This window comes from Gopherus flavomarginatus, unplaced genomic scaffold (genome assembly GCF_025201925.1).
Source record: "Gopherus flavomarginatus isolate rGopFla2 unplaced genomic scaffold, rGopFla2.mat.asm mat_scaffold_3032_arrow_ctg1, whole genome shotgun sequence".
NCBI classification, from domain to species: Eukaryota; Metazoa; Chordata; order Testudines; family Testudinidae; genus Gopherus; species Gopherus flavomarginatus.
The window spans coordinates 6,398-17,249 of NW_026115010.1; the positions used below are offsets into that span (position 1 = coordinate 6,398).

The following is a 10,852-nucleotide window of genomic DNA, read 5'->3' on the forward strand; positions in this document are numbered from 1 at the left end:
TGGGAGTTAAGGTTTTCTATTGTACAGTAATGAGTAATGGTAGATACTGTGCTACTGCCCATGTCAGAAGTATGGGACTAGGGTATTGTCACTGAATATTTTGCTTTCAGGGGCTTGTGTGGGTGGTGTCAGCTCCAGGGGCATGCCCTCTCAGGCCAGTCATCAGACTGCTGTGAGGCAATTGGATTCCATGTGGTTTATGCTGTTTATATTCTGACTGAGTCCACACACTGCCTATCTTGGGAGTTCTTGGCTCTCTCTCCAGTGCAAATACCTATCTAGAACTACCTTCTGAGACTGTGCAGTCCAAGTATTTAGTCCCTTTGTCCAGTACTGACCCCTCAGTCTCCTCCCCTGTAGCTTAACCACACATTCTCTCAGAACTCTGGGTGTGGTGGGTCCTCAAGTCAACTTCTTCAAAGGCACGAGAGGTATAGCAACACAGACTTTACATAGGATTTGAAACCCCCATTACTCTTTACTTAATTGCATGAGAAATACTTTTTTTTTTTTTTTAAAAGGCAACACCTTACATACTTTTTCCTTGACTTGGTTTCCTCAATATTCCAGCACATTCTTTGGGCTGGAGTCAGAATCCTCTGGGCCTATTCAGGGTCAGTTTGCTACAGTGTATGACCTAGGCTGGTCAGTGCCCTTCCTCTCTCCTACCCAAAATTTCCTGTCCCACTGAATCCCTTGAGTTGTATATGCCCCTCTAACACCACCTGCTTCTTTTGTTTCCTGCTGGTAATTTTCCATTCTCCAAATGCCAGCCCCTTACAGGAAAGCTGAAGGAGATGGCATCTCCCAGCTCCAACAATACCCTTAGCATACTTATTGTTTGGTCAAAGAACAGTCATTAAGGTTAATATGTCCCCCTTGTACCTAATCTGGGAGATAGACACTTGAAGTCTTGTCAGCAATGATGGATACATACAGGGGTTCCATGAAACAATTTTCATAAACTAGAAATCATAATTGTACTGACAGGCCCCAACTGTCAGACTGGTGTTCCTCTTACTAAACATGCCAAGAGTCTATAAAATTTCTGAAGACAAAAATAATTTTCATGTTCAGCATTAACAAATATAATTTTATACTATTTAGTTTTAAGTAATCTGGAAATAACTTCTGGGTTAGTATTATGAACTAAATGTACTATGAAGTTACTGCAAATAATATCAAACAACTGTTTCTCTTACAGTCTTAAACATTTTACTATAACTTCCTTAGAATTTGTGAGAGGTGGTCAAATCAGTATTGTGGGCTGCTGCTGCTGCTCTTCCCTATCCTTGCAGTACACTTAAAACAACCAATTTTTAAAGAAAATTAATGTTTGAACTAGGAAATACACTCAACAGGAGCCTGAGGAATAGGAATCTTAGATGGCTGTTAAACTGTAGAAATGAAGAAGCCTCCCTGGCTTTCAAGTCATAATCTGTTATAGCATCTGGATGTTAGAGTGAGGAAGTTATAACCTCTTGCAGCCTTTTATAACAAAGTAGCTTCTTTTCTTAATGTTTGACTATTTGAATACATTATTGAATAACGCCACATAAAATAAGACAACATACATTAAGGTGTCCACAGTGTATTTATTTCTTAAAAAAATCAAGGTTTACAGTTGAAGCATACAGTGTTCTGTATGCTTTTTTTTAAAAAGCAACCAGTACTTAAAATCCCATCCAGTACAAAAGTGTTAACAAAAAAACCATACAGTTAGTTATGCATATAAACCAGTGCTATGCATTTCTAAAGTCAACCTAAAAAAAGTCTTCACTGATGCCAGTGAGTAGAGCAGAGCAGAAAGATCAGACATCTTGGCTGCATATGGGCTTTTCTGCTGCCTTATAATTCAGTCTTCAGCAGTTTCAGAGCTTTCTGCATATTTGAATACACTAGAAATGAAACATTAAGAACTGTTACATTTGTGCAGTTATACAGCTAGTGACACACTACTTTAGGAAAAGTGCTGTTACTACTGAAGAGACCTTTGTCATTGTACTAACTCTTCTTCCATCATACATTTTACAGTCTCTTCCAAGACTAGTAAACAGTCCTGACCCTATTTTAAGTTACAGCTTCTGCAGAAGCTACCCTACTAATATGATTTCCAAAGAGGAGTGGGAGGAGTCCAGTCATTCCACACAATTTAATTGCTCTTGAACTTTGAGGGGACCCCCCCCACACACACACACACACGTGCTGAATTTCCATTACAATTATGGGTCCTTCTGCCGCAAGATATTAATAACTGCCATTAACTTTAATAGGATTCTTATCCTGTGGCCCCCAAAGGCTCTTAGAGCACCAGTGTTCCACCTATCATGCAAAGTGAGTGCCCATGAAATATGCAACTTCCTACAAAAATGCATTATCTTCCTTCCAAACAGGTGGAATTTTAATGCTCTAGAACCATGCTGCTGGTCTCTCAGGATCAATTATGTGAAAATAATTTTAATTTAATGTCCCTTTATATATTTAATTTCTTGTTAAAACTGCTGTCTGTACCCATTTTATGTATAAACTATTGAAAAATGAGCTGTAGTTTTTATGAGCCTAATTCTGGCACCTTTATACTGTAAATGATCCTATAGATTTCCCTTGCAAGTATTCGTACAGTAAGGCACAGCAGAGTGTGAGGGTGTCAGAGTTGAACCCTAAATAAGCAAGAGGTCATGAAGAATGTAATTAGGTCTGGCTATTAAATCATGTTTCAACCAATATTAAGTAAAACAGGTCAAGCATTTCTCATGGCTCCTTGAGAAGACATTCACCTGTTTAAATGTATATGCAAGCTTCTGCTGGGAAATAAAATACTTACACAATGAAATATCTGAAGGCTCATATGCATAGAGACGGTTGGAGTATCTTCCAGTAATATCTGCTCTAACTGTCAGGGAGGGATCTGGAAAGAGGAAAGGAAAAGCAGTGGAAGAAATTATTAATTTTAAATTGTCTACATTATTAATATTTAATGTATACAAAGTATAGCTACGCAGGTCAAAAAGAATTTGAAGAGCAACAAGAAAAGACAAAAACTAAACAGCAATTTTTGTTTTCTTTTTGAGTACATCAGAAGCAGGAAGTCTGCCAGTCAGTGGAGCCACTGCACTATTGAGGTGCTAACAGAGCATTCAAGGCAGATAAGGCCATTGCAGAGAAGCTAAAATGAATACTTTGTATTGGACTTCACAACAGAGGATCTGAGGGAGATTTCTACACTAGAGACATTCTTTTTAGGTGACAGAGCTAACGAACTGTCCCAGATTGAGGTTTCTATAGGAGCTTTTGGAACAAATTGGTAAGTTAAACAGTAATGTTGTTAGGACCAGTTGGTATTCACCCAAGAATTCTGAAGGAACTCAAATATGACAATGCAAAACTACTACCTATGGTATGTAAACTATAATTTAAATCAGCCTCTGCACCAGTTGATTGGCACATAGCTAATGCAGTGCCAATTCAAAAAACAAAACGAACACAGTTAAGAGGTGATCCACTAAAGTTAGGCTTACTGGCTTGTACCAGGCCAACTGGTTGAAACTATAGTAAAGAACAGAAGTATCAGTATGTTGGGGATTATTTAGTTGGTGTTGGTCCTTCTTTGAGCAGGGGGTTGGACTAGATGACCTCCTGAGGTCTCTTCGAGCCCTAATCTTCTATGATTCTATGACTTTTGTAAAGGGAAATCATGCCCCACCAATCTATTAGAATTCTTTGAGGGGAGGTTCAACAAATGTGGATAAGGGTGATCCAGTGGACATAGTGTACTTGGACTTTCAGAAAGCCTTTGACAAGGTCCTTCACCAAAGGCTCTTAAGTAAAGTAGGCAGCAATGGGATAAGAGGGAAGGTCCTCTCATGGATCAGTAACTGGTTAAAATATAGGAATAAATTATCAGTTTTCACAGTGGAAAGAGGTAAATAGTGGGGTCCCTCAAGGATCTGTAAGTTTCAATGTATTCATAAATGACTTGATAAAAGGGTTAGATAGTGAGGTGGAAAGTTTGCCAATAATACAAAATTTCTTAAGATGGAGTCCAGAGCTTGCTACTAAGAATTACAAAGGAATCTCATAAAAATTGGGTGACTGGGCAACAAAATGGCACAATAAATTCAATAAGTGTAAAGTAATGCTCATTGGAAAACAAAAAACTATATATAGAAATTGATGGGGGTCTAAATTAGTGTTACCACTCAAGAAAGATCTTGGTGTCGTCATGGATAGGTCTGTGGAAACATCTGCTTAATGTGAAGTGGCAAATCAAAAAGTAAACAATATAGGCACTATTAGGAAAGGGGTAGATAGGATATTCTCTATCCTTCCACCGTATAAATCCATGGTACGCTCACACCTCGAATACTGTGTACAGTTTTGGTTTCCCATTGCAGAAGTATATGTATTTGAATTGGAAAAAAGTATAGAGAAGGGCAACAAATGATTAGGGGTATGGAAAAAAAAACCAAAAACTTCCATCCAAGAAGAGATTTCAAAGATGGACTCTTCACCTTAGAAAAGAGATGACTAAGTAGGGATATGATAGAGGTTTATAAAATCATGAATGGTGTGGAGAAAGTGAATAAGGAAGTGTTATTTACTCCTTCACATAAACACAAGAACCAGGGGCACCCAATTAAATTAATAGGCAGCAGCAATTAAAACATACATAAGGAAATACTTCTTCACACAATACAGAGTCAACCTGTGGAATTTTTTCCAGGGGATGTTGTGAAGGTCAAAAGTATAACTGGATTCAAACAAGAATTAAAGAAGTTCATGGCTGCTAGCCAAGATGGTCAGGGATGCATCCCCATGCTCTGGATGTCTCTGAACCTCTGACTGCTAGAAGCTGGGACAGGACAACAGAGGATGGATAATTTGATAAAATTACCCTGTTCTGTTAATTCCCTTTGAGGCATCTGGCACCAGCCACTGTTGGATGACAGGATACTGGGCTAAGTGGACCATTGATCTGACTCAGTATGGCTGTTCTTATGTTCTTGAAAAGTCTATACCTTTACTTGCTGCATATGTACATATAGGAAGATGGAGTATGTTGTTCTAATAGCTGATACTTCATGTTTTCTAAATGGCGTGAATAAAACCCCAGTGTTTCTGAAACCCGATCAGGAAAATTCAGTTCTGAATAGTGCAGTTGCCCAATTTTACATCCCACTTCATTATATGATACTTGAATTACCCTGATGTGTCTCTTCATAACTATTAATATTTGTAACAATGCACATCGTCCTTTAGCCCCCTTACTTTGGTCAACAGAAAGAAACAAACTGTCACAACATGATCCACATGCAAGCCTATCCCAGAACCGGCAAAGGCCCTTATGAGGTTAGGGAGGGAGAAAGAGCCACTTACAGTATCCTCTGCCAGCCCCATAAGAAATTTGTCTAAGATTAGTGTCATTTAAGGCTGTATTAAGTCCCAAGTGGAGCTACCTTTGCACCTGGAAATCTTCCCTGGGATTTTCGTTCCCCACCATACCCTTCAGGTTAGCAGGGGCAGCAGTGGACAGAGGAGTCCCCAGCAGTACAGACCCTCTGGAATTTTGCTGTCAGGGAGTCAGAGAGAGGGCAGAGAGTCATAGAGTCCATATGGCCTCTTATGGCTACCTGAAATCTCTTTTCTAGAGCCAACTTCCCTGTTCATTCTGCGAGGGGAAACGGCAGACTCACCCGTATGTATTGGCGTTATCTGATGAAAACTCCATGAGAGAAACCTCTAGAAGTTCTCTCTCACACACTTATCACCCTCCTGACAGTTTTTGTTTTTTACCCATTAGAGGAGTATTTTGGGTTTAAAATATATGTGTTTGAGTTTAGAAAAAAGTGAGATTACTTTTTGTAGTGAGTGAAAGACAACCATAGTATTAATGATGTTTTTTTAGATTGTGAGCTATACATCTAACAATATAGATTTCAAAGCTATGCATGAGCAGTGCTTGCACCATTGCTTGATGCATGGATGTGGCCAGTTATACACCTAAATATTCAGTTGTATGTGCATGTCAGGTACATATTAATTAGGCACACAACTCAGTACATCTAGCTTTGAAAGTCTGGTCCTTTTAGCATATTCTATCATTACTACTTTTATAATCTCAAAATTTTATTTCAAAAGAGAAAACAGTTCACTGGTTATTCATGTACAGAAACTGCTTTGAGAAGTAAGAAGGAGGTCAACTCTCTCTGTATCTGTTCTGAGCATCAATAGCCACCCTACACACTATACGATGCTCCAAATGTCTCGACAGAGCTTTGATCTCACCCATAGTTGGCAAGATTGAAAATCTGAAGGCAGAGTCCAGTAAGGGGCCCATTTAGTCTTCAGGACAAAATAGAAGGAAGAACACATAAAATTATATATTATATATAAAAAAACATGCCTCAGGTGACACGTGGTTCATGGGCCAAAAAGTGTGTTCAGATTAGCTTGCCTCTTCCTCATTCACAAATGAGGAGTCAAGTATTCACTCAAGCACTCATTGGTGTACTCACCTCTATTTTAGAACATGTTACCAATTATTAAAATATATTTCTTCTTAATTACTACATAAGTCTCCCCCACCCACCCAAATAAGACTCACACACTACTGCCTAATTCCAGTTTTGTTTTGTCACGTTCATTTCAGCAAAACAAAATGAAAGATTCTATTCTTCTCTTGGTATTAACCCGTTAACAATGCAGAGCATTCCTTGTTTGTATCATGCTGGGGGAACCCAGCCTCTATAACTTCAAAATGGATATCATCCTTGGAGGCTGTGTCATTAAAACCAACAGTACTCACCTATAAACAGAATTCTAGGGACATACTGGCCATCAGGTGAAAGATGTTTGTCAGTTGTTTCATACTGGAACAAAAGTGATAAGGTTCTAAGTCAAGATTGCTGCAGATCATATAGTATAAAAGCACAAACAGAACATTTTCTTTCTACTTGATAATTTCTTGGCTATCAAACTTAAACTTTAAAACTTCAAACTACATGTTGAGAAATACACTAACCAAAGAACGTGGTAAATCTGCAGATGTCATTTAACAATGTTTTTATTTATTTTAAAAAAATCTTATACTGTTGTGTATATCTTATTGTAATAGCTATAGAATATACTGTATTTATTGTTAAATCTATCACTGTTATGACTAGAAGTGTCTGGTGCTACATCTGGTTAAACTGATACACAATATTTGTCTTCGTCAAATAAACCATAATTAATGATATACATTTACTGCTTCCAACCACTGTCATGAGTAGAGCTAGTTAAAGTTCAAAGTTTTGATAAAATGTAACTGGAGAACTTACAACAAGATTCAGAAGAACAAACTTTTCAGCCAATTTCTGTATTTCTTTGTGTTCAGCAAATACTTTCTTTAGTGCTACAATTAAGAAATGTCAAACAATTGTTACACATAAATAAAAAAATACCAACTTGGAGAAAGAGGGGGAATCGCAAACACTTGCCAAGAAATGATATAGGAGAAGATTCAGACATGATCGGTGAACTTTCCAAAATTAGGAGATTTTAGCAAGTCCAATGGAAAGAATTAAAATGGAGAGTTTTAAGCCTGTGTGCGATATCTGGAACAGAGCTGACGTAACAAATAGAAATGGCATAAGTCTGTTCCCCTCTCCCCTCCCAATTCAAGACCCCTAAAAATCTCCTGGAAATTTGAATTTGAATTTTATCCAAACCCACCACATTATTTTAGTTCTGCCTTTCAGTCCAACTCAGACAAGTCTAGTTTGGGTGTCAGGCCCTGATCCTTCAGATGGACCTTAATGCCCACAGAGAACGCTACTAAAGTGAGTGGAGTATGCCACTGAATTAGAGCGCAAGGTTGTATTTTAGCAGTATTTGAGTTCATAAGGTAGAAAATAAGATGACTTTATGTTCAAAGCTATGTTACCTTGACTATGTGGGCAGTCCTCTAAATGGTGAATGATCATCAGGGGCTTGTTGCTGAAATGGAAGAAGACACCTCATTTTAGACTTTCCTTATTGACAACCTTAAAGCCACTGCTGATGAGGGAGATCATCTCAGACTGTGAAGGACAATTAAGGAAAGCACAGATTTCTAACGGTCGTCAGAGTTCTTTCCCTAATGCCAAAGGCATCAGGTAGATCAGATAACACTAGATGGCGCCATTGAAACCTGTGGCCAGGATAGAAAAAATGTTGTTTTACCTGGTCTTGGCTCTGAACAAGGCTTCTTCATAGGTCTGAGTCCAGATAAGATTATCACCCCACCCTAAAGAAAAATGACATAACAATTACCTTTAAAAGTTGTTAGCAATGAGAATATTATATCTAGGCTTGAAATATGAAGTAAAGGATACTAAGAAGTATTTTGAGAGAATATGCTGCCAAAAAGGGTATTGTAATTGGATGAAGATGAAATCTCTTCTGGGAGAAAAAGTACTAAGAGGTGGGGAGGTGGTTATATTTAGAAGTCAGAGAAAAAAAATTTGTAACTATATAGGCAGGTGAAAGGAGAGGGACTGCAGGCCAGACAGCTATTTAAAAATGTAATAGGATTTAATGGAAGCAGATTGAGGGGTGAAAGACTTTCATGGAGCTAGGATTGGGAGAATGAACCAAGTTTTTACCTCTGGAGAGAGTTTGAGGCAGTTTTGGTTTGGTCTCTTTTACTTCTTTTGTATCCCTTTTGCCATCGTTCTTAGCCAGGGCATAAGAGACAGCAACAAGCAGCAGGAACACAGATATACAACTCTTCTCCATGGCTAGTGCTGAAAAGACAACAAAACCTTAGAATTCTGGCAGTTTCTCAGAATGCCAACCAGGAAATTGCTCAGCAGGATCATACAGTACATGAGCCTTCAGTATATAAATGGCTAAGTAACAAATATGAAGCTGGGCTGAGTCACTGCTAGAATTAACCACTCTTGCTCGTTTGCATTTTCAAGGATGTAATGAATAAGTAGTAAAGTTGATTTATTAATAATTTGTTCGCTAAAGAAATCTATCATCTCCCAAAATCTTTAAAAGTTACTTGCGACCACTTTAAAATATGCCCATCCCATCTCAATGCAGTCATCCTAGATACTCACTCTGATGCTAGTTCTTTCTGTTTTTCTTGATGGTGGCTTTACATACATTGAATTCACTCAATAAGACAAATGAGATTTGACAATTAGATAACTTCTATAGTACCATTATTTAATGGTCTAAAGGCACTTGCAAATATGAATAAGTGTCTTAGATATTATAAAACCTTTATAACAGAAGACGTTGACCCAATAAAAGATATTACCTCACTTATTCATTACCACAATAAATAGGTGTTCTATAAATGAGAGAGACAAGATATCTCCCAACATCCTTGTAAGGGAGGTCAGTTTAGGAGGGCTTACTCCATTTCTCAGACAGAGAAACTGAGGTACAGAGGGGCAAAATTACTTACCTTAGGGATCTCAGAGTGGCAGAGCCAGGGTTTGAATGCAGATTAGAACAGAGGATTTGTTTCAAACTGCAAACGTATCAGTTTAAGGGATGCTTTACTACTGAAATATCTTCCTCAGCCTGACTCAAGGAGTGAGGATGTAGCCTAGAAAGTTTGATCAAAAGTTCCTTGATCTTTTAAATAATCCTAACAGGGAATAAACTTAGTACTTTTACTCTGTGAGATTCAAATTTGCTCTCTAAATTCTCTAGGACAGCATGGGGAGGGGTACTACAGAAAACTTAAGATAAACAGATAGGTATTCCAGAATATACATAGGAAAATCAAAATGGATGCATGAGCTTCAGCAGGCATATTTTAAATGCAGGCTGCAAAAGTGAAAGCATGGTGAGGCTACCTCTTTCCAGGGCTTTGGGGGAAAACCACATGAGGGGGGCTTGTTAAGAGGAGTTAGAATGCCTGGTAAATCACCCTTTGCTGCTCTAATGCCCAATAGACTCTGGCTCTCTGCTCAGTCATGGCTTCAACAGCCTAGAAAAAGCAACAAGAAATGTTTTTTGGAAATAGGCTGATGTTTAGATTAGAAAAAAAAAAGTCTCCTTAGAGGGGAGGAAATCTAGTAAATCTTCATTAGGAAGCCCAGTGGAGATTCAGAGCAGACTCCAGAGACAGTTTAGTTAGATCATTATGTAGGAAATATTGCTTTAAGAAGAAAAAAAAAAAAAGGAACTGGTCAAACAGGAAATCAAAGACCAAACAAATCTCAGCTTGCTGGCTGATGCAGAATTGAAAGCAATGACCAACCAGCATTAAACCTACTCCTTAAAGCATCTTCTGTACAAAGCTAGATATTGCCATGAGAAGGTCCAAGAGGAAAATAAAGTTTCTGGTTCTTTTAATTGAAGAGACAGTATTATTCCATCTGTCCCCTTTATGGCAAGCTATATGCTTTAAGTAGTTTCATTCTTCTCTTTCCATTTCTCACCTGCCACAGCAATAAGTAACTGAGTCCAAAGCTCACTGGATTCTAACAGGTGCATTTCTAAGCAAGAGCTCATAGTCTTACCTTGTTTATCCTCCCACTTGTCAGAGGAGCTGGGCAAGTGTTCCAAGTTTCAGTGTGAACTGCAAAGTCTCAGTAATACCTATTTATGCACCTTGGCACACCTCAACTCCACCCACAAGCTACATATTTGAATACTACACCCTGTGAGCTAATCTTTCTACTTTTTCAAAGAAAATTACGTTCAGGGTTAATTTTTTAATCAAATAATTTTACCCTTTCATAGCAATTACCCCATACAAAATACATTTTAACACAGAGACACTTACATGGCTTTTTGGGTGATTTTTAAAAGGTATTTTAAAATATGGGCAAACAGCCAAGTCCAGGTAAGCTTAAATCAAGATTCC

The 10,852-nt window shown here is 38.1% G+C and overlaps 1 protein-coding gene across 1 annotated transcript; it reads right to left on the reverse strand.

Annotated features, from left to right (window-relative positions):
- Nucleotides 1-1,575: 1,575 nt before the first annotated feature.
- AGR2 (anterior gradient 2, protein disulphide isomerase family member) lies at nucleotides 1,576-10,578 on the reverse strand. Its single transcript, XM_050935769.1, has 8 exons — nucleotides 10,506-10,578; nucleotides 8,625-8,765; nucleotides 8,203-8,266; nucleotides 7,925-7,977; nucleotides 7,320-7,393; nucleotides 6,806-6,869; nucleotides 2,825-2,908; nucleotides 1,576-1,898 (listed from the first exon to the last, which is right to left on the reverse strand). The coding sequence occupies exons 2-8, from the start codon at nucleotides 8,755-8,757 to the stop codon at nucleotides 1,849-1,851; spliced, it is 522 nt and encodes a 173-aa protein (XP_050791726.1). The 5' UTR covers nucleotides 8,758-8,765; nucleotides 10,506-10,578; the 3' UTR covers nucleotides 1,576-1,848.
- Between the last annotated feature and the right edge of the window lie 274 nt (nucleotides 10,579-10,852).

Coding starts and splice junctions, on each gene's coding strand:
- AGR2 (XM_050935769.1), bottom strand. CDS start 8,757: ATGGAGAAGAGTTGTATATCTGTGTTCCTGCTGCTTGTTGCTGTCTCT. Junction 7,978..8,202: donor TTGTTCAGAGCCAAGACCAG/GTAAAACAACAT, acceptor CTTCCATTTCAG/CAACAAGCCCCTGATGATCA. Junction 7,394..7,924: donor GGACTGCCCACATAGTCAAG/GTAACATAGCTT, acceptor TCTTAATTGTAG/CACTAAAGAAAGTATTTGCT.